We start from the raw sequence: 23,093 nt of genomic DNA, 5'->3' as shown, positions 1-23,093 counted from the left end.
CGGGTCAGGTGTACGACTCCGGGTGTGTGTGTGTGTGTGAGAGAGAGAGTAAAGCCTTCCACGGATCGAGTTTCCAGGTCGTTATTATTCCTGGCTGGGATGGAAACAGCGCCGTCCGTCAGCCTGTAAATTATACATCCCATAGATAAGCACGCAGGCCGGTGGTTAGAGTACACACACACATTACTCCTCCAGTCACTGTCATTACTCTGCAGTTATCACCACCATCCCTCCATTTTCTTGCCGCCCCGGGGTGACGGCAGCGTTACGCCCTGGACAGATCACCAGGACAGACACTTATCGTCATGAGCAATTCAGAGTCGCCAAATCACCCAAAACACATGTTTTTGTTCCGTGTGGGGAAAGCAGAGTGACCCACGCACGCACAGGGACAACATGCAGACTGCACATCCAAGTATAACGGCACATGTTCAGCAGTCTTGTGATATTTCTGCAACATTTCAGTGATCACATTCTGCTTTATGTCAGTTTAAAGAGTCGTGTGTTGTGATGAAATTCTGGTTTTTCTTTCTTCAGCAGTGGAAACAGGTTGAGGAGTGTGTGTGTGTGTGTGTGCGTGTGCGTGTGTGATTTTCCAGGCTTCAGTCTGTAGGTCAGCCTGTTCTGTTTGTACACAAACCGCGTCACGGCCGTGCGTAAAGAGTCTCCACCCCTCCTCTCGCTGCTCCGCCTCCTCCTCCTCCTCCTCCTCCTCCTCCTCCTCTTCACCCCCCCTCCTCTCTCCTCCCTCCCTCCGACTCGAGCTGATGCAATGCTCATCTCTATAAAGACCGAGTCCCCACCCCTCCTCTCACAGAACAGGGTCTTCTCATCGAGCGCATCGCATCTCTGGGAATTTGCTTCAATTCGTAAATAAATCCAATTTCTTTTTGATTTTTTTACGTTTGATTCTCTTTCTATTTTCATTTGCTACTTGAACTGGTTTTCAACCCAAACCTCTCTGCTCTCAAGCCGGTCGATCCTTTCATTTCCATTCATTTTTTTTAAAGAAAAAAAATTAGATATAACTGAAATATCCTCAAGGATCAGCTGGTTTTTGTGAAGAAATCGTCCGGAGAGTTTCTGACTTTTACGCAGAAAAAGGATTTTAAAGGCGTTCCTGCCACATCTTCAAAAGGTAAGTCAGCCGGCATCTCCTCGTTTCCCCACTGTGTCTGAGGAAAATTACCGGGTGGAGGTGGCACCGTCTGAGAATCAGAGCAGGCTCTGCTTGTCACGATTTAACGCTATTCGGGTGCGTTTTTTTGCGCGTAACAACTCAATCTCCATCCTCAGACATTTCTAATTAATTTATTTCCATTTAGTCGTTATAGGCGCGCGTGATAAGACATTGCATCAGTTTGAATTAAAGCCAACTTCCTGCCTTCATGAAATGTTAGATTTCCTGTCTGAAAGCAGAATTCTCGCTCTTTAATGGAAACCTTAAGGTGTTATTTCTCCGCCAGGTCAGTCCTGGTCCAAATAAATAAATAAATAAATAATGACCAGTGTCACAGCAATGCTGCAGTGCTGGACTCGTGTCTGGTTGTCACTGCCTCATTTAGATCTCTCACACACTCAGACACACACACACTGTCTGAAAGGGGAATAAATGTAAATGCGCCTCTGTGCGTAATTTGAAAAGGCGCTCTTTATAAATAAACCGCTGTGTGAATCAGATCGGCGCGCTCTGCGCAAAATGGGCAGCCGGGCCATGCCCATAAAGGGACAACACGTGCCATTGTTTCCACTGGAGCCGGTCCTGGAAATAATGTCATTAAACTGATCTGCCGCGGCGCCGACCGGCCCTCAGCGCGCATCCGCGTGTGCGTAACCATAACCCAAGACGGGAATGTCTCAAATCCACCAGATTGACACATTTTGATTTCCAAATTGGGATTTTGTTGTACTTAGCTGTACTTCAACCACGGGCTTTAGGAAACCATGGTTTCCAAGCTCGAGGTGTGATTTTTGCGCCATGCTTTGTGGAAGTGAGCAAATTCTGCGCCGCAAAGTCCGACTGCGGCTTTTTAGGGATTCAGCATCTACAGCAGCGCGAGGTGATGCCGGTCTGGTATTTTTCCACTTGCCGGTGCGTCACCCCCCCCTCCTCCCTCCTTTATGCCTCCTCCTCCTCCGAAGCGGAGAAGTCACATGACCACGCATCCACCACTCAGGCTGCGGCGCGCTCCCGCGCACTGTAATATTGATTATTCAAAGGGACATCGTGAACGCGCATGACTAGAAATAAATAAATGGGAAGGTTAAAGATGTGACTTTGCTTGTGTTTCCTGCAGATTTTGGAAAAATGTCCAGTGAAAAGCACCTCAGAACTGAGATGAAACCATTGAGCTATGGTCCACGAGGACAGCAGCAGCTCCAACAGCAACGAGTACGTTTACCAGGGAATGAAGGTCCCTCTGGACAGGTGAGGCTCGCCCAAAGATCACAGCATGATGGCAAAATGAGCAGCAATAAAAAGCTTTTTCTCCCTTTGAAGCCAATACAACGACGTGGAAGCAGAGAGCCAGAACTTCCTCCCTGAACACAACCTGGGCAAGAAGAAGTATGAGACTGAATATGTGAGTGTCTTATAGGACAGAATTCATTTTAAACTCTCTCTCTCACACACACACACTCCTCAGTCCGAGACATGGTCTCTCATCTGTGCCTGTTTGTTTTCCCCCTCAGCACCAGGGAAACGCCTCCTTCGGCATGTCCGTCTTCAACCTGGGCAACGCCATCATGGGCAGCGGGATCCTGGGCCTGTCCTACGCCATGGCCAACACTGGCATCGCCCTGTTTGTGTAAGCATTAATCCGCCTGTGCACACACGTACCGGTTTTCCGTGACGGTGCAATTTAAATAATGTAGGCTGACGAAAAGGTCAAACAGCAGGACACGCCATAAGGCACTTTCACCGGCCTAAATCAAACCGTTTGAGGAGAAACTAACGTATAATTACGCTTAGTGTGGGTCAGTCTGGCAGCTTTAGTCATGCAGAGACAGGGACCGGGGGCATCATCATGCTGCCAAAACAAACTCTCTCTGTACAGGGGGGAGGCTGACATGCCCCCACCTTTGCAATCCCTGTTGATTCTTATTGATTTGTCCTAAATTTAGAAAATGTTCCCATTTCTGAGATCAAAATAATCTAAAATAAATAAATAAATAAAGATATTCCAACAGCCCGAAGAGCGAAGTCTGGCTTTAGATTAGAGTGCAGTTTTATGTAAGAGGAAGCAAAGTGAAGCAGTCGTTTCATAATCCACAGGAGCGCAGGCAGGTGCGGTTTGTCTGTCGCATCAAGGTCGGCAGGCCCTGATGGACTGTATTGGACCAGTCTTTTTCCCAGGTGTGTGTGTGTTGTGTGTGTGTGGGTGTGTGTGTGTGTGTTGATTCAGCAGCTGCTCGACCCTGAGACCGGCAGATTACAGCGGGGGTCGAGAGGATTACCGGGTGTTCAGATTTTGCCGGGTTTATGTATTTTGCAGCCGATAAAAAAAAGTGTGGAAAGAAAGTTTTATCTCTGGCGTTGGAGGGACAAATGGGAGCGAAGAAGAATTTACTGCCCCCTGTTGGTCTGTCGGCGAATCGCATCTCGCTGAAAATAATGAATGTTAGTAAGATTCAGGACTAATGGGTCAAAGGTTTTCCCAGGATGCAGGAAACCTGTGTTAGACTCAATGTGAAATTTGAAGCTTTCAAAGAGAGAAAAAAAGAGACAGATTACAGTAAATGGTGCATTAGGTGGAGCGTAGTCAGATGACGTTGTGTAACTGTACAAACACAGGGAGTGGCGGCAGAGGCGGCTTAGGCCGGCTAATCCCACTGAGGGATGACTTACGCTCGCAGGAGATGGTGAATGGAAACGGCGTGCAGTACAACCAGCACTTAGCCAATCAGGGCGTCGGGAGGCGGCTCGGGATTACAGAAGGCTGGGTGGTTCTAGATGTCGCAAGCAGGGAGTGTTTCCTGTAAAGCAGCCGCCGTTTGTTTGAATTCTGACCGTAAAGCAAACAGAGTTTAATCAAAAGGTCATAAAACTTGCACTGGTTGAGTCACGGGTCGAGAGGGACGAGGGCGCGTCCCCAACGGTCCGGGATCCATTTTCACCCGGACTATTATTACCCCGAACACGCAGTGCTGCCTGTGCAGGACGAGGGCGCCGTCCTTTAGCGCCCTGCTGATGCTGCTGATTAGGCAAACAGAATGAAGGTTTTTTACCAAGCCGGGTGAAATTTTCCGTCTTCTCCTGGCTCATTAAAGAGTCTTCTGAGAGCTTCGAGTCATTCTGGACGTCTTCAGTCCCAGAAAAAGCCCTGACCTCAACAGCAGTGAAATGTCGATGTGTTTCTTTACTGCGGTTTTATTAAATAGCCTGCGATGAGCACTTCAGCGGTTCATCAATGATTCAGCTGTTTTCTCCGCTGTGGGCTGAAGATCTCTCCCGTCTCTCCGCAGCATCCTCCTGGTGGCCGTCGCCATCTTCTCCTCTACTCGGTCCACCTGCTGCTGAAAACAGCCAACGAAGGAGGTGAGTTCCCCCGTCCACGCCCGGCGCCGGGCCCGTTTACGGACGCAAGATCTGAATTATTGACTCTGATTCCTCCCCGAAGGGTGCGCTGGTGTACGAACACTTGGGCTACAAGGCCTTCGGATACCTGGGAAACTGGCAGCTTCCTGCTCCATCACCATGCAGAACATCGAGAGGTGAGGAATAATTCACGAGCCCTTCTCTGGAAAAGCTTACATAACCGTGACTTCTCTGTGCTTCTTTATCAAACTCAACACTGACTGAGAGCTTGACGGGGAAAAAAAATGCTAATTTTAGCTTCTGGAGTCCAGCATGTGTTTGTGGATCAACTTCCAGTAAAACATGAGTCATTCAGCAAATATTGAGCCTTTACTCTTTTTTTTTTTTTTTTTTAATTTCTTCCTTTCTCAACCTGGAACTACATTCATCACATTGAAATACTCTCCATTTTCTTCTTTCCCTCAGCCATGTCGAGCTACCTGTACATCGTGAAATACGAGCTGCCCATCGTCATCCAAGCTTTTACTGGAGCCAGCGACAAGTGAGTGGGAGGGGAATGTCTCGTGAGAGGGCCGGCATGTGTGGACACGTTGGAAGGCTCCGCATTTCCCATTTCACTTAAAATTCAGCAAAGTTTGCGGCGCGAGGTTTAGAGTTAATTGGGCCGAGCTTCACTCGTTTGTCGGGGAGAGTCTGAACGCGTTGTAATCATCCCCTGTGGCAAATATAATTAGCAGACGGAGGAAAAAAATAGGTAGAGGGAGTGTGTTACCCCGCCATTACGTCTCAGTAAATCACACCCTTCCTAAAGGCATACTCATGGTCTGAAACAGCAGCAGACTGTCTCCGTTTTCTCTCGACGGAAGCAGGACTCGTTGAAGATCTCACCCTCCTAAATGAGTTGAGCGAAGGCAGCGCGTTCTTCACGTCGGTCGCCATGATGAAATGATGTTGGAGGAGGTTGTGAACAAGTCGGAGCAGACTCTGGAGCAGTGGGCGGACGGAATGATTCAGTCTGACTGTCACCGAGGCAGAGCTGCTAGTTTGAATCTCGATTCTGAGCAATGGTAGAAAACTGGAGCTCAGAGGAGCCGAACGAAGCCGGAGCGCCAGGCCCGGCCACTCGAGGTGAAGTGGCACATCAAGTAAAATGGCGCCGTTGTTTGTTTTTCAAGTGTTGGAGAAGGTGAAGCGGCGTCTTTGTCCTGCTGGAGTGGCAGAGGAGGTGTTGGAGGGGAGTCTGGCTGCTTTAAAGCCGCCGCTCAAGAGCTCTTTTACGAGGCGCAGCCGGTGCCGCATGGAGACGGAGCGCTGGATGAGCTCACCGCCGCCTCGCTCCTCACTCCCCGTCTAAAAAATTGATGCGGTCGAGCTTCTTTCTCAGTGCCGCATTGTTGCAATCTGTTGCGCCAGCGGTGCAGTCATCCTGCAGTGTGTGTGTGTGTGTGTGTGTGTGTGTGTGTGTGTGTGTGTGTTGTGTGTGTGTGTGTGTGTGTGTGTGTGTGTGGTGTGTGTGTGGGCTTCACAGACATGTCAGAGCTCAGAGGTCTGATCTGATTGGGTCTGGAGGCTTTCAGCAGACGCGGCATGCTGGGAAGTCACTTCGGGACAAATGTCTCACAACAAATATATGATCAAAGCCCCTGTGGACACAAATGAGACGCTGAGTTTAGAGCGCGAGTTTAGAGTTAGTCTCTGGATTTAGATACATTATTTAGTTTTGTTTGCATCTGCCTGTGAAGTAGCTGTACTCACAATATTAAAGGGGGATTTATCCCTCGCCTTCAGCCCGCTGGTGTGATTTTACGCGTGACGCTCTTGTGTTTCAGAGAGTGGTACACTAACGGAGACTACCTGGTGCTGCTGGTGTCGGTGGTCATCATCCTCCCGCTCTCGCTGCTCAGAAACTTAGGTAAGGCTTCGTCTAGTGTGTTGGCGGTTAAACAGATTGAGTCATATTTCAAAGCTTCACAGCACAGAAGTCACAACAACAGTGGAAAAAGCCTGAAAATAGCTCCTGCTTGTGTTTTCCCAGGTTACCTTGGTTACACAGTGGACTGTCCCCTGCTCTGCATGGTGTTTTTCCTCATCGTGGTGAGTGTTACCCCCCCCTCCGCTTCCTCATTCCTCTTCCCCCCAACACACCACACACACACACACACACACTGGGATTCCAGTCAGTTCCTCAGTGAAATACCTTAATCCCATATTTACACGACAAGAAACTCGTCCTCAGAGGGTTCTGTTTCACCCTTTATATGGTCGACTGACGTATTGCAAACTGAAAAGCTTCTTTCACAACATTAAATCGTGGAACAGGTGAGCTAGTTCAGACGCCGCGCTGACACGGTTCCCTTCCGTCTCGTTCAATCAGGTGATCATCAAGAAGTTCCAGATCCCGTGCCCTCTGCCCAATGAGCTGAACGCTCTGAACGAAACGCTCAAATCCTCAAACGCCTCCTTGCTCGACAGCAACACCACCCGCCACGGACTACAGCGACGACACCTGCCGGCCCAATATTTTGTCTTCAACTCACAGGTGTGGAAGCAGAACAAAAGTAGAAACTTGTTTGAGAGAAGTCATATTTGTTTGGGTGTTAACCCAGAAGCGTCTGTTCCTTCTGTTCTGCAGACGGTCTACGCCGTCCCCATCCTGACCTTCGCCTTCGTGTGCCACCCCGCCATCCTGCCCATGTACGAGGAGCTCAAAGAGTGAGTACACGTCGCCGCCAGAACCTTTTTCTTTCGTCGAATCCGTTTCTGTCTCGAGTCTGACTGAAGCGTCACTCTTTCCAACAGCCGCTCCCGCAGAAGGATGCAGGGTCGCCAACGTGTCCTTCCTGGCCATGTTCATCATGTACCTGCTGGCTGCTCTCTTCGGATACCTCACCTTCAAGTGAGTATTTAAAGCGCCAGACTCAACTAGGTCAGTCCGACCGGATCTGGCAAGCGGGGAAACTATTTTATAAATACAATGGCTGATTGCCTGAAATGTGATTCGACGACATACCGGTACTTATTTCTGAGAAGGATTAATTCCAGCTCGTTGCTCAGGAGTTCCCTGGATGAAACAAAAAGTAAATATTAGCAAACTATTGAGCAAAACTCGAAACACGAGGTTGATCCAGAACAAATACATAAGAGGATGTGCAGAAAAGATCCCGGAACATTCCACTGTGTACAGGAGTGTTCAAATGAAGCAACTGCTTATTGCTAAAGTGCCTTAATGAAGACAAGCTGCCTGGACAATGTTATGTTTCATATTAGCCAATGTCATGCTTTGACGTAAATGCTAGCTCAGCATGCTTTATCCTTGAAAATTGTGAAATTACACTCTAAACGACAAGATGTCTGCACTAATAGCACTTTTATCTACATATGACGTTCGCTTACTGTATTGCTTGCTAAGATATCATTCTTGTTTTCAATAGCTTAGCTAGCTAGCTTAGCTTAAAGTACATGTGGTGAAGCTAAAAGCTTGTTTTTCCTCGAGGGTTGTTTAGCATGGTTAAATACAGCCTAAGTAGCAGAACAGAATTCCTATTCTCTGTTTAAATCACGTGTTTTCGTCAGTAATGCTGGACCCTGAAGCCTTCCTTTGACGCTCTCTGTCGTCCTGTCTCACAGTCCACGTCGGACCCGAGCTGCTCCACACCTACGCCAGGTACTACAAGTCCGACGTGCTCCTGCTGATCGTCCGTCTGGCCGTGCTGACCGCCGTCACCCTCACCGTCCCCGTCGTGCTTTTCCCCGTGAGTATTCTGGAGATTCGGGGAGGTCCGGGTGGGTCGGGGGCGATCGGCGGCGTCGGCTAACCCCCTCATGTCTCTCCCCCTGCAGATCCGCACCTCGGTCAACCACCTCCTGTGCCCCACCAAGAACTTCAGCTGGGTCCGCCACACCGCCATCACCGTGGGACTGCTGGCCGGAACCAACGCCATGGTCATCCTCGTCCCGACCATCAAGGATATCTTCGGTTTCATCGGTAAGTCTCGCCCACTGACGTAAACACTGGATGGAGAGGAGAACGAACTTCAATGACCATTATGTTGGATTTCCTGCGTCTCATAGGTGCCTCCGCTGCTGCTATGCTCATCTTCATCCTGCCGTCTGCCTTCTACTTAAAACTGGTCAAGAAGGAGCCCATGCAGTCCATGCAGAAGCTCGGGGTAAGCGGACATTTCCAGATCTCTCCAGTGTAGAGTTTTATCCAGTTTGCCGGTGTCGGACGCTAACCGCAGTTCTCCCCCACCCCACTCCGCAGGCCGCTGCCTTCCTGGTGTTAGGCTTCCTCGTGATGATCGGCTGCATGAGCCTCATCATCGTGGACTGGGTTCACCAATTCAGCAATAACAAAAAAAGCGATGGACACTAAAACTCCCATCTTTGCTGCTGCATCCAGCGAGGGAGGAAGAGGAGACGGCTCGAGATCAAAAACCCACAGAAGAACTAAGAGAAACTCACTCGATGCTCGACTTTGACTTCCCGAGCAAATGGACCTTGCCATTCCAAGAGAATGTATTCAAACTTTGTACAGTATGCTGTTATAGACCACAATGATGGTGTTTGACATTTTTTTCTCTTTTTATTCTACATTTTTTCATTGTCGTTTTTGATTGTTTCTACTGTATGGGCTTTTTTTTTTATCATTTGTAGTTACGGTACAGCTGAAAAACAAATGTTGGTTCGGTGCCTGGTGCGGTCGGCGTGCGCTCAGGTACATCGTCGTGTGCGTCAGAGTGTGGCCGTGACCTCCTCCATCTTGCCGAGGGAATTTCCCGAGAGGCGCCCGACTCAGAGGAGAACAGTTCCGTTCCTTCCGACGTTTTTTTTTTTGTTATTTTTTAATTACTTTGCCAAAAGTATTTGTAAAGCATCTTTGTATATTGAAAAAGAAAAAAAGCACTTACCGTTAGCACATTTGTCAGTTTACGGGCGAGGTTCCTGCGGCGCCGCCTGCTCAGTATTCGTTCCGAGGCCGCGTGGCCTCGCTCGTAGCGTCAGCTAGAATCAGTCCACAGAACCTGCCTTGTCAAAGCCGACACTGGGAGCCGCCGCTGGGCGTGTGGGGATGGGGGGGGGTGCTCTCGCACAGGGACACCCCCCTCAAACTGTATCTCACTCTTGTCTGACCTGCTGAAGTGAAGATCTCTCATTGGTACCGCGTGTGCGGCGGCGACACTACTGCTTCGAGCCTCCTGGTTCCGCCTCCGTCGGAGGGGGGGGGAAACTTGACATTTTTTCTTTATGGGAGAAGACTTTGAATTTGACCACATGCAGTGGTTGTAATATAACCTGTTACACTTGCAAATGGAAACATACGATACTTTACAACAACAAAAAGAAACTGAGAAGTCAGATGCGCTTTGAAACACCGACAGCCAGACGAGGAGTGGGGGGTGGGGGGGGGGCTGAGAAAGGCATCGCAATACTGTGAGTGTTTCCAACGTACGGTTGTGCAGTTTTGTGCATTTTGAACTGTTTCACAAACACGAGAGCCGAGAGCCTGTCGTCAGACGGCGCACTGTGCTTCCAACACCTAACACATTGTTGTCCATCAACTATTTATGGAAGACCGTGAAATCAATGTAATTTAATCTATTTTACTATATTTATATAATATTGTATGTATATATATACATATGTACATATATATCTATTGAGTTCGACTGTGTATATACGCTTTGTGATTTGTTTGTTTTTGTTTTTTTTTTTTTCACAACGTTGCATTTGGAGCTGTATAACAAATGAGAAGAAAAAAAAAAGATCCTCAGTAAGTGAATCGGTGACACTGATTTTGCTTGAGCGGTTCTTCTGCGTTCAGACTGGAAATCATCTTGGGAGTCTCTTGTTACACGATACGCTCCCAGGCTCGACTCAACACCCCCCCAACGTCCCCCCGCCCTGAACAAAAACCCGCATCAGCAAAAACTTTCTGTTCGGTTGAGGAGTACGTCAACCACCTCTTGACCTCAGGAGCAAAGAGGGCTTCTGCCCGCCAGTGTTACACTCTTGTTTCAATGAAACACTATGTATATCCTGTAATTATTGTCAAATTAAAATCTGAAATAACCTACCCTCCTGGACTGCTGCTCTCTCTATGTCACGTTTACTCAAAACGCAACTCTTGGAAAATGCTACCAAAACCTCTTCACACACTGAGGTACAAATCAATACGAAAAAGATCAGATTTCAGCCTCCTGGTAACCAAAGATCAGTTTCTCCAACATGAAGTAAAATCACCTGTGTGGCAGCCTTTTGAACTCACATCTGATTGGCTCGGGAACCAGGAAGCAGTGAAGGGCTGGCCCCGCCCACAAAAGGTGTTCCACTTTGAAATGAGAAAAAACTTGACCAAGACATGGTTGATGGAGAAGACAGATTGCTATAAAGGGAATGTTTCTTCCCATACCGGGTGAAAAATGGGAACACTTTTAATTATTTTCACAACACATTTCTTTTTGTGATGTTGAGCACAAGTGATCAAACTGTTATTTTCACAAAACCAAACATTACGACCATTCTCTAGTTTTGTACTGGGTCCACAACCCCTCAACTCGTTAAAAAAAAAAAAAAAATCAAAGGTTTTCTTTGAAATATTTACCATTTTCGTGGAAACTTGGCGGAATATTGAAGCTTCTCGTGGCCGGTTTTGGCCCATGGGCCTTATGTTTGACACCCCTGCTTTTGAGAGGATTTGCAGGTTCCGTATGTTTGGCACTTTGGCCTCACCGCAAGTCTGAGTGTTGTGTGGAGTTTGCATGTTCTCCCTGTGCAGGAATGAGTAGCTTGGATGTCAAATTAATTCACTGATCTTTTAATATTTAATGCTTAAAAGAGAATGTGTCTCAACATCACACTTTCTCTCTTTATGAAGCCATATAGAGGGGAAAATAATGGCTGCAGCGCCACCGTGTGGCCTTAACGCTGTATTTCCTTAACTCTGCTCGGTCACAGAGAGTACATGAAGTTTTGAGTGAGTGTCAACTCTCCCTGTTTAAAGTGTTTTTTTCGTGACGGCAGCAGAAACGTTCAATAAGTCGACACACGCAGATAGGAAGCAGCTAATTTATTTCACTACTCTCTGGATACTTTGCACAGTTCATGTTCACACATCCACATTTATTACACATGCAGGCGGGAGGGGGGCGGAGTCTGTCTCGCCTGGTCGACCCCCCCGGGACCCGCGCTCACTTTTATACACTCCGTGCCGACCGGCCTTCCAGGGCCCGGGTACGATGGCGCCGATCGGGTGTCCGCCTCTCGGCAGGGCGCACGTCGGAGGCGTTCATCTCAAGATATTATTTATTGATTTACATAATCGAGGACGCCGCCGATGGGGCGTAGACGGTGGCGGCGGCGGCAGCCTGCACCCTGGGAGAGGCTCTCCAGTACGCCAGCCGACGCCCGCCGAGCGCTGCGCTAACATGAACCGGCCCCCCCCCCCCGTCACGTTTATCTATGCAAAATAAAGGGCTCTTGCGTTACAATTATTTTCTGATTGGGTCAATCTTTTCTAACAAAATATGAAAATCTATAGAAAAAATCTGTCAATAAAAGGTAGAGTATCAAAAAGAAACAAAGAAAAAAAAAACAAAACAAAACTGCGGCTCTCCGTTGTCTTTCAGCTCGGAGGCCCGATTCCAGCGAGAGGAAATTGCACTTGAGCAGCTGAGTGTGTGAGAGGGCGAGACGCCCCGGCAGCTGGGGAGGGGGGGGTGGAGGGGGGGCGGGGTCTCATTTCTTGCGGGCGTGTTTGTATTTGTCCACGTACGCCTTCACCAGGTTGGCCACCTTGCCGGAGTTCACCTCGCCGCTCTTACTGTGACACACCTGAGGGGAGAGGAAGAGCCGTCACATCCGGGTTGACGGTTCGAGACCCGCAGGACTGATCCCCCCCTTCCTCACAAACGAGCGAGACTCTTGAGTAAAACTGGCCGCAGCTCAGGTTGCGTTCTTACCTTCTCCACTGCTTTGCGGACGATCTCCTTGTACTCCTCCTTGCTGATTTCCTTCTTTTGGTAGTACGGTTTGATGGCTGTCTTCACCTCGTTGATGGCCTTTTCTTGGATCTGTTGCTTCTGAAACACAGACATGACGGTTGTTCCACCGTGTGAAGAGGGGGGGTCTGGTCTAGGCTGAGTTTCTCGAGCTACCTTCTCCTTTTTGGAGCTGTCGGCCTGAGCCTTGCTGTGCTGGCTGGGCTGGGTGGTGGAGGAGGGCAGCGCCTGGCTGGGGGCCGCCGGGCCCTGGCTCACCGCCGCCACTATCGCTTTGGTTGGCGTGGGTAGGAGGCCGGGTTTCCCATAAGCCACCATGGTGCTCGCCATCTAGAGGAAAGATGGGTGAGCGAAGGCTGACGGACGCGAACCCCGCGAACGCCGACCCCGTCGCGTCCTCACGCACCTGCGCGGCGTGGTTATCGGGCTGCGAGGCCGCGGTCACCGCCGTCAGGCTGCCCTGCTGCATGGGCGGCGACGGCGGCGGAGGGGGCGGCAGGCCCTGGGCGCCGACGGCCGGCACCTGCAGCAGCGGCACGGCGGGGTGGAGGTGCAGGGGGACCTGAGGGGGCATGGCGTAGGGCGCGGCGGGCTGCAGGCTGACCGGCAGCGCTCCGCGGGGGGCCTGCAGCGGGTAGTGGAGACGTTGAGCTGGGGGGCATCACGTTCAGGACGGGCACCGGAGCGTTGCCGGGAACCACCAGGGGAGGGGCCTCGCTTTTAGGGGGGTCTGGAACAACGAAGGAGAGAGCGGATGAAGAAAGAAAAAAGCATCATGGGAGATTCAACGAAGGTTTCTGCTGCCAAAGAAGGTTTAAACAGCCCAAGAGTGGATTATTTGAAGTCACTTTCAGCAGATGATTTTGTCTACAGCTGTGTCTCTGATGAAGACAGGCTCACGTCATATAAAGATAAGGTTTCATATTTGAGTCATCAGTTATTTGAAGTTGGGTTTTTATTGGTCTGCTGAAAAAATGTCCTTATCTGTGTGCTTAGGTCAAGGTTCTATATTTCATTTGGACCGGTGGGTGCTGGAGATAATTATATCAGTCAAAACAGACAAACTGAATCCAACAGGAAGGTGCTCGATCATGTGATGATCAACAAACAAACAGTAACTCAGTGTTCCCTCATTCATCAATGTTTGGGCAAAGACGAGTGAAAAGGTACAACAAAATAAAATCATGATATATGACACCAAAACAAACAAAAAAAAAAATTAGGAAATTAAAAGTAGATCCTCATAACCGAATCTTCACTCTCTGGTCATCATTGAATCTAGATCTCAGAAGCGGTTTAGCAAAGAAACGCAAACTCTGCACTCATAATAACGATTACAAGACTTCCGCAGTATGATCGTCCAATCACAAGTAAGATTGACCGACATGTCACATATGAACCTCTCAGTTCTGTCAAGAACAGTTAGAACGAATAAGTCCCAGATCTCGAGGTGAGGGATACTTCTACAGGCATGAAACCAAAACGAATCCTTGGCTCCTTGTCATAAATGAGCTAGCCTTTGGAAACTGGCTGAATGAGGCTGAACGTGGTTCACAAACGGTCAAAGGTCACCGTCAGATCAAGAAGAAAGCTCTGGGGCACTGACCTGCCGCGGCGGCCGGCTGCTCCTCCTCCTGCCGGTTCCAGCTGCCCGCCCCGCCCCGCTCTCTCTTGGAGTAGTAGTCCTGGACGTCGGCGGGCAGCGTCCTCCTCACGGCCCAGCTGGAGGCGGAGGACCAGCCGGAACGGTCCAGCATGGACTCGCCCGGGTCGGACTCCTTCCTGCGGCCGCCGCCCCGGTTCTCGTTGAAGCGGCTGTACGCGTCGTTCCCTGAATTGTTGCCTGTACCTGAGAAGTTGTTCCGGGGCGGCCAGCGGCTGTCGGCCGCTTCCTCCTGTTGGCTGAAGAAGCTCCGGTTGCCGGCGCCGCCCGCCCCCCGTGGTCAAACCCCCCGCGGCCCCCCCGCCCCCGAGGCTCCCCTCTGTTGCGGTGGTCTTCCCAGCGTGAGCTCCCGAAGTCCCGGTTCCTTCCCTCGGGCTCGCCCCGAGTCTTTTCCGTCACCCAGTCGGGATTCTCTGACCAGCCCTGGCGGTCGGGGGAGCTCTCGGGAGGCGCGCCGTTTTCAAAGCGGCCAGCGCCGCCGTGATACCTGCGCCCCTCCCCGCCAGACCCCCCGCTGGGTCCAGACCTCCAGCCGCCCCATCGCTCCTTCCTCTGAGGAGAGTGCTCCCTGGACGAGGGCCGATCGGGGCTGGGGCCCCGCCGGTACGACCTGGTCCTGGATCGGGATCTTGACCTCGAGCGGGATCGGGATCGAGAGCGAGTCCTGGAACCGCCGCCGCCTCCTTTCCCGACTGCGATCTCTCCGGGAATAGTCCCGCTCTCCGTCTCGGTCCCGCTCCCTCTCCCTGCTGCGAGCCCGCGAGGAGCAGCTGGAGGGCGGGCTGCCGTCTCGCTCTCTGGAGCGCGAGCGCGAGTGTCGGGATTGCTCTCGCTTCGAGTCCTTCTTAGGCGACCAGGTGGAGGTGGGGGAGTGGAAGCGAGAGCGCCGCGGCTTCCCGTTCTTCCTCTCTTGGCTTCTTTCTCGGCTACGCTGGTCCTTGGCGCTCTCTCCCTTGGCGCTCTCCTCCTTGGCGGCCTGGCTCTCAGAGGCGGTGGCAGGAGGCTCGGCAGCAGCAGGAGGAGCAGGAGCGCTCTCACTTGGCGTTTCCGAAACAGGATTGTCCTCTTGCTCGCTCGGCGGAGAACTACAGTCCATGGGGACGATGCTTGTGTCGTCCTTGGTTGAGTCGTCGTCCTTGGCCTTTTCCCCTGATCCGTCCACTTCTGGATGCTCCTCCGTTTCTGACATTTTAGCGCCGGGAGCCTCCGATTCTTTCGACTCTGCTTCTGCAACGTTTTCCTCAGACGAGCCCGCCTGCGGCGAGTTCTCGCCCGGCTCAGCCATGTCTTCTTTCGGCGATTCGGTCACGTGGGCTTCTTGCGAATCGTCACTAATGTCCATGTTGGCGTCCTGGTCGTCGCACTGCGCGGACGCCGGCTCTTCGGGAGCCGCGGGGCTCATGGAGGTCTGGTTCTCGGAGTCCTCTTCAGGGCGCCGGACTGGGAGGCTCCTCCTCCTTCTCCTCCTCTTCTTCACTCGGACTGTGGAGAACCTCAAAGGAGGAGGCTGGGCTCGGAGGAGAGCCCGACTGAGAGGAGACGCCGTCGTCGTCGGGTTTCTCTTCCTGCTTGTCTTCATCAGACTGTTCCTGAGTGTCGTCAACGTCCGGCGCCACGCTGCTCGCCGGCGCCGAGCCCTCTCGCTCATCGCCGGAGCTGTTCTCACCTCCGACGCTGTCTTCAGCGTCAGACTGCTGCTGCTCGCTGATATCCAGGTCGTTCTCCTGCTGATCTCCATCTTCCTCCTTGCAGTCACTTTTATCAGCCTCTTCCTCCTCCTCCTCCTCTTCACTTGCTGAGTGATTGCTAACAGGAGAGGGTTTTTTCCTTGCTGGAGCTTTCCGTTTGCCGCTGGCCTTGCGGTTTGTGACCCGTTTGCCCTTCCTCTTGGCGGGTACCTGAGAGGCCTTGCCGGGCTGAGCAGACTGACCGGTGGACGAGTCGGAATCAGACACGCTGGACTGCGGCGGCGGCGGCGAGGTGGCGTCGGACGCCGGAGTCTCTTCCTGGCTTTTGTTACGCACGGACCGCCTGGAGGGCCGGGACTCGGCTTCTTTGGTGGGCGCTTTGGAGGCTGAACCTCTGCCTCCTCGCTTGTCGCCTCCTTTGGGACACGTGATGGCGCAGACGACGCCCTCAAACACTGCGGGGCACAAACGGGAGGCTGTAAATGCTGTCGGGGAATCGCCCACCACAAACGAAAGTCTCAGGCTTTAAACTGAGTCAGAGTATTAGCATTCAGAATAAAGATGTTACCAGAATCAATCAGGTCTCAGTCCACTACTCAAGAATTACTTTTAAAATACTGAACCTTGCTGAAGGCCAGTAGCTCTGGTGCTCCGCAGATTCACTCACTCATAACACTGGAGTGGTAAAGACCCACAAGGCAGCCCATACAGAAGGCGACTCACCGAAATGGCTGGGGCCAAACGATGGGCTGGGGGTAAATGGGTGAGATGAGTCCAAATGGAAACGGACTGTGGTTCCAACTAGTTCCATAGAAGCTCTGCCTGTAAACCAGCAAAGTGGCACAAGAACCGTCAACAGAGCGACTCCGAGGAGGCACACGATGAGCTGGAATGGCCACAAATGAGATGCACGGTGTGCAGAGAGGCTGCAGAAGGAAGACTGGAGTACCTGGAGGTGCTGCTGGCGGGGATGGGAGCAGCGGGAGAGATCCACGGACAGCGTTGAGCCTGAGGTTTGCACTGCTTGAATCCAGTGTCGTACTGTACGTCCTCTGCCAGCCAGACGGGATCCGCTCTGCGGGACGACGGCAGAACGAGCGTCAACGACGGCAACAAGCTTCCGTGGTTTTCACGCCGACCGCTACTTACACGTCCTGCGCTGACGTGATTAATGAGACGCAAGGAGGCGGAGACCAGGCGCGGCACTCTGTTCCTCTCACCTTCATGTAAAAAACAAATTCAGTCAATGAGAAAGTTGCCAGCGGCATAAAAGCTTAAAAGACGCACGGAATGAAATAAAGATAAACCTTTTTTCGGCTCAGTGAAGAAGGATCTTCATCATTGCCTGGGAAGCAAAAAGAACACGTGAGATCTGACGAACAAAATGTTTAGCCGGAGATGAAACGTGGAGACGAGGAGGTTTGAACGCACATTTCCTCACGAGCCCTTTTGTTTTGGAGTCCGCCGTCCTCTCCACCTTCTGCCGCCTCAATCTTCTTGTCGGCTTGCTCCTAAAAACACGACAACCTGCTCAGGCCCCATTTACACCACAACAGTGCACGGAGACAAAAATGCAACTTTTCTGAAACTAAAATGATTTCTTTTTAACTTCCTCATACGAGTGGATTCAGCGTTAATAAGCTTTGATCTGGACACTCACTTCAGACAGACTTTGTGTTCAGGGTTTCTACAGCAGCAGGTCTCGGCGTCGGCCAGAGCAGGACGCTTCCTCACAGGAACCTGAAAACAGCGTCAAACGTTACCTCCGGACGGAGTTCATACGATGCTGGACGTCATGTTTGCCACAGTGGACGCTCAATCTGAGTATAATGACTGACTCAGACAGCACATCTTTAAAGCTTCCCCCTTACCTGCACACAGCTGAGATTCCCGTCCCACCTGTAGACCTTACTGAAGGGCCGTCGGTCCACCGGACAGGAAGCAGCCATCTGCAGGTCCCAAACAAAGACGGCATCAGCACCAAAACCCTACCAATCACTTCAACTCACATCAGACTGTAACTACAGAGCGTCTCGGAGCGTCACCTCGGCCCACGTGAGGAGGCATCGGAGGCAGAAGACGTGGCAGCAGCTGTCGGGCATGGCGAGCTCGCCTCGAGGACGCCGAGGCAGATGGGACACCCTCCGCCTCCTCGGCGTCGGGCCCTTCAGGCAGGCCCTGACCGCCTGCAGCCGGGAGAGAAACACTCGTTTATGACTCCAACAGTGAGGCGGGACGCGTCGTCCTGCGCTAGGAAAGGCAAACAAGAACAACTCACCGCTTCCGGCTCCGGTCATGTCTGGCCCCGTGCTGTCCCGATCACCACTGCAACACACAGCAGGAAAATCACGCTTCTGATGGAATAAATAACACCACAGCTGATCAATTGCTGAAGCCCCACAAGCAGACATCTACCTAAATATCAATAATTTGCATAAAAAAAAATACTAACCAGTTACATCAGTTTTTGTTTTTCCTCCTAATGCACAAAGCTGCTAAATTGTCATGGTTGAGATGGAAACACTGTAATCCTGAAGAAAAAGCAGCTCATCAAATTGAGTTCCTCTGCTAATTTATCAAATGAAACTGCAATAAATTCAGCCGACATTAACAACACCCTGAGCAACGTGTTTCAAACAATCATGTCACATCTCCGCAGCATCGATCTGCGACGTGGAAATATTTCAAGCAGAAAGTGAAACCGGTCGCCTGCAGCATGTGAAACACCAGCGCGTCAAGAGGTGTGCACAACCAGCCTGACACCACGTCTCTGTCTGAGGGAAATAATGTGCTTGTGACACATTTAAAGTTGTGTTTTCAATGTCCCTGAACATCGTTGTCATGTAAATGAAGACCGAAAACACAAAGCTAAAGGTTTTCATTAGAATAAAATGCTGTGTCAACAGGGACTCGGTAGGCAGGCATCAGATAGGCATACTCAATGATCCACAACAACACAAAAATAATGATCAGTGATCGGGCTTGGGGAGCGTTTCCGTGAAGAGTTTGCATGTTCACCCAGTTGCACAAAAAGAGTCACTGAGATCCTGGAAGATTTCATGACATAAAGTTACAGCTGGCAGCCTGTTGTGAAAATACTGTCAATGTTATCAACTAACAAGCTGAAACAACTGGACCCAGCGGACTGCTGCTACTCTTCACAGCTGTCAGCGAGGTGCCACTGGGATCGTCCCCGTTCTGTACCACTCAATCCAGACAGGAAAGGATCTCCAATTCCAGCTCAGGGGAGTTTAACGTGTTCTCACAGCTCCTGCCGTGATGAGCGGATCATCGCGGAGACCTGACGACAATCATCTGTCGGAGACGCGCAGAGAAATCGATGCGTTCCGCCGCCTCTGCGGGATGAGTCGTGATGGTGTCTGGGATTGCAATACCACTTGTCAACACAATCTAAGGCAGATGGGTTTCATTTCAACAGTCAAACATCCTGACATGTCGAGCGGGAACGCACAGGGGACGGGAGCACAATTTACCGAAGTTCAGTGGAAGTCAAGATAACTTTGCAATATGTAAAAAGTGTCAAGGGACAGCGCCCTGCAGGTTTTATACATCTTCCTGCTTCAGCAGCTCAATCTAAAGATGAAGATAGAATAAGGAAGCCCTCAATTGCAGGCTGGCAGCTGCCTCCATTGGTGAGTGCATGGGTGCTCAAGCGGTTGAAATACGCCACATAAATGAAATCCATTTACCACTGCAAGCAGGTGCTGAGCACCTAAATCATGCGGGACACCAGTTCCACACATGCGCAATATGTGGTGCAGATGTGCATGAATCAAACAAATCAGTGCAAACTTTCAGGTGAAAGTGCATTTTACTTTCAAGTTATTTTCAGATCTGATTTGTGGCTGAGGGAAAGTTTGATCTTTGGCCCCAGAATAGAAAAGTCTGTCAAACTGTGACCCCGAGGGCCAGCGTCCCACATGTTTTAAACTTCTCCATGCTTCAGCACACCTCATTTTAATGAAGGAGTCATCATTAAGCTTGTAAAAAAGCCTAATTAGGAATGTTGCCCCTGAAAAAGAGCTAAAACATGAAGACACCCATTCAACATATGTTTGCAGCTGTGCATAAATCAATGAAATCACTGTTACAGGACTGATTTTGAAGTTCTTGTGAAAGTGTTTAATCTTTTATATGATTTTCAGATTTGGTTTGAGACTGGAGAAGAGTTTGATCTTTGATTTCCACAGGGAACAAGTCTGATTCAAAAAACATAACTTCCTGCTTCTGTGGCAAAGAGAAAGTTTCTCTCAACTGATCCTAAACACGTACCTATTTGAGACAGTGTCAGTCGGACCCTGACTCATTTGCAAACAATCTGATCAGGTCATTCGATCCAACTCTCACTTTCCCTCACGATCATTTAGTCATTGGACACCAGCTACCAGAATGCTAATAGGGCTATAATCATTTTAGTGAGCGCACAACATAGCCCGCAGACCCTCGTCTGCATTACAGAGGAGTGAGATGACGACTGAGTGAACTCTTGTGAAAGCTGGCTGCTGTTTCTCTCCAGCTCGGCCTGCCGAGAGACAGAATTAGCTCCAACTTGATCCTCCAGTGCCAACACGACGCTCATGACATGGTTGTTATTGGTTAGCAGGACAGCTAACAACACGGCTACCGCCGCGGCTTAGCTGCCCGTTGTCAGCACGACTGTGAACGCGGCTAAAAAGAGACTACATTTTGACGAAATGTGATCCGCGAAGATTGCACTGAAGGTCACAAGTTAGCTCGCACTTAGCTGGAAGCTAACAACAGCACCTGCTTACGTCGCTAACAGCTAGCGGCTAGCTGAGTTAGCATCGAGAAGGCGTCACTCACCGCGGCTGGTTTTCCTCCGACGGGTCTGTTTCTGGAACTCCTGCCACTAAATAACAACGAAAAGTGCCGTGCGGGGAGAGTTTGGGGCTGAAAACAGAGCGTAGCTTTCATAAAGTCTCCGCCACATGTCTCGCAGTCTGGACGCGAGCTGGAGCAGCTGGTGCCCTCCAGCGGCGCCGCCGGGAACTGCAGGCGGATTTAACAAAGACATGGGAGCAACAGGTGGAACAGGGACACAAAACATCACATTGAGGGGTTTTTACTGCCAAAAACGCAGAAAACGTAATCTGTTAACAAGCTTATTCATCAGTACATCATAAAATGTGTCACAGCTTCCAGCTGTGCACATCTTTCTCCCGTGAAAACAATAAAATACAGCAGGCTAAATTCCATTTTGAGTAAACAAGAGTCCAAAAGTCAAAGTTCCTCTCAGAGATCATGTCTGACACAGGAAGAGATGATCCAGTCTCATGTTACTACACCGGAAAAGTTGAGATACCTTTATTAATGATCGATCACTGTGAACTTAGAGAAGTAAGACAAGTTTATTTCAATAGCACCATTCAGATACAAGGCAACCCACAGTACTTTACCTGGAACTAAAATAAACACACTCAACAAGATGAATTTCCTCAACCATTGCATGGAAGTTGGTCTATAAGTTGATTTCTGTAACAATCTGGCAAATTTTGTTGCAATTATTATTTTGAGGTCCGTAAGTGTGATTAACCCCAGCAAGAAAAATCTGGGATTTAAAATGTGTTTAACCTCTTCAGAGAATATTTTATTTTTCCTGCATTGCCACACGCAAAGCACCCTGAAGGCTAAACAGCAGACCCTTGAGAGAATACAGATGAATTTTATTCACTATGTTAAATATTCAAATCGAATTGATGAAGGAAATTGTTGATTTTTGTTTGTTGTGTGTGTCTTTTTTGTTCTCCATCTCAATTATTTGCCGATTGATTAATTTTTATTTTTGTTTTGGAGGTGTGGGAAACAACTGATTATGAGCAATCATTGTTTCAATTTTGATTGCCAGTCGTGATTACAAGTCTTTTTGCATATTTGTGTTTGTTTGTTAAAAATGAAGCAGCTACATTAAACTGTAAATTATATAAATAACCTATATATATAATATGGTGCTGTATAAAATTTTTGGAACTGTTTTGTGGAAAAACAGGTAAAACAATCATGACTTTTTTTCTTAAACAATCGAGATTAGGAAAGACAAAAAAGGAAAAAAACAGATAAACAAAGTAATAAAATAAGTAAAATCTATTGATTGATGAAAAGCCTGATGAAGTAGTTCTTTAATTAAGCAAACAACAAGGGGATGAATATGACTTTAACATCAAATTAAAGGACAAATTAACATAAACAAAACAAAAACATGCAAGGGGCACGAGCAAAAATGTAAATAAATAAAAGACACTAAAATGAGAACACAGATTCCGAGTTTTGATAGTTTTTTTCAGCAACAGATGCTGATTAAAATTACATTTCCAATTCCTTTGGGGTTTTTTTTTTTCGAATTGAAATTTGTGGATAGAAAACTTTGCAAGAAATGTAATGAGATGAATTAATATTTTCCTTCAACTAAAGTGTCACACTGTACAAACTCGACTTTATTCTGCAGGCTCGCTCAAAGTTCTGAAGACATTATCCAAACAAACCAACATCTGCCTTTATTCCCTCTGGTCATGATAAGCACCACAGCGACACCGTGCGTCTGTTTACGGTCTCTCTCAACCGGAAGTCGAGGCGAACTCGTCCGTCACGTGACGGATTTGGAATGACGAAACAGGAAAAGGAAGCCCCGCTCGTGTCGAAACTGCGGATTCAAAACAACTTCACGAGTTTTTGAATTGTGTTGATCGAATCAGTGAGACCAGAGTTAGAACAGACAACAAAAGCCCCTGTTTTGCTGAATGTTGGAGAGTTTTCTGCGGATATTGATGCAGGAAGAAAAGTAAAAACTGCCGATTCTGTGGCGAAAGTGCTGACAAGAAAAACACAGTGGGAAGTTTAAAATGTCTGACTGTGGGATCTTTTAGGACTATTTGCATTCTTATTTATAAACCTGACTGGTTACATGTTTGGTGTGAACAGTGAAAAAAAATCAACCCTTTTCCTACTCGGATTTAGTTTTGTCGCAATGAATGAAAGATTATATAAAGGGAAAATCAAAATAAACCAAAGGCGATTTGGACTTTTTTAAATTTCGCTTCTGATCATCAGCAATCTTTTATTTATAGAAATCAAATCTTTAAAATATAAAATTTCATGTCACACCCGGAGAGTCAAAGTAACTCCATACTGATTTTTTTTTTTTTTTAAACAAGTTTCATTTTGAATCA

At 49.2% G+C, this 23,093-nt stretch overlaps 2 protein-coding genes across 2 annotated transcripts; one reads left to right on the top strand and one right to left on the bottom strand.

The window, feature by feature from the left end:
- The first annotated feature begins 797 nt into the window (after positions 1 to 797).
- On the top strand, positions 798 to 10,613 carry LOC115404412 (sodium-coupled neutral amino acid transporter 2-like). Its single transcript, XM_030113727.1, is given in 20 exon segments — positions 798 to 1,138; positions 2,298 to 2,428; positions 2,501 to 2,582; positions 2,692 to 2,807; positions 4,465 to 4,490; positions 4,493 to 4,535; positions 4,619 to 4,659; positions 4,662 to 4,707; positions 4,998 to 5,078; positions 6,367 to 6,449; positions 6,573 to 6,631; positions 6,912 to 7,076; positions 7,170 to 7,249; positions 7,337 to 7,360; positions 7,362 to 7,433; positions 8,062 to 8,063; positions 8,165 to 8,289; positions 8,378 to 8,522; positions 8,609 to 8,706; positions 8,802 to 10,613. Coding segments are annotated over 19 exon segments (1,473 nt in total). The 5' UTR covers positions 798 to 1,138; positions 2,298 to 2,354; the 3' UTR covers positions 8,913 to 10,613.
- Positions 10,614 to 11,991: 1,378 nt separating this feature from the next.
- LOC115404408 (protein SCAF11-like) lies at positions 11,992 to 20,900 on the bottom strand. The gene is given in 22 exon segments (XM_030113723.1): positions 11,992 to 12,370; positions 12,499 to 12,618; positions 12,694 to 12,867; positions 12,944 to 13,178; positions 13,180 to 13,267; positions 14,144 to 14,479; positions 14,482 to 14,869; positions 14,871 to 15,662; positions 15,664 to 16,343; positions 16,612 to 16,652; positions 16,654 to 16,710; positions 16,838 to 16,963; positions 17,038 to 17,108; positions 17,196 to 17,233; positions 17,320 to 17,399; positions 17,549 to 17,628; positions 17,760 to 17,837; positions 17,934 to 18,004; positions 18,007 to 18,030; positions 18,033 to 18,074; positions 18,167 to 18,213; positions 20,734 to 20,900. Coding segments are annotated over 21 exon segments (3,636 nt in total). The 5' UTR covers positions 18,186 to 18,213; positions 20,734 to 20,900; the 3' UTR covers positions 11,992 to 12,274.
- Positions 20,901 to 23,093: the final 2,193 nt, after the last annotated feature.

Source organism: Salarias fasciatus, chromosome 17 (assembly GCF_902148845.1).
Source record: "Salarias fasciatus chromosome 17, fSalaFa1.1, whole genome shotgun sequence".
NCBI lineage: Eukaryota > Metazoa > Chordata > Actinopteri > Blenniiformes > Blenniidae > Salarias > Salarias fasciatus.
This window is presented reverse-complemented; position numbering and strand designations above follow the sequence as displayed.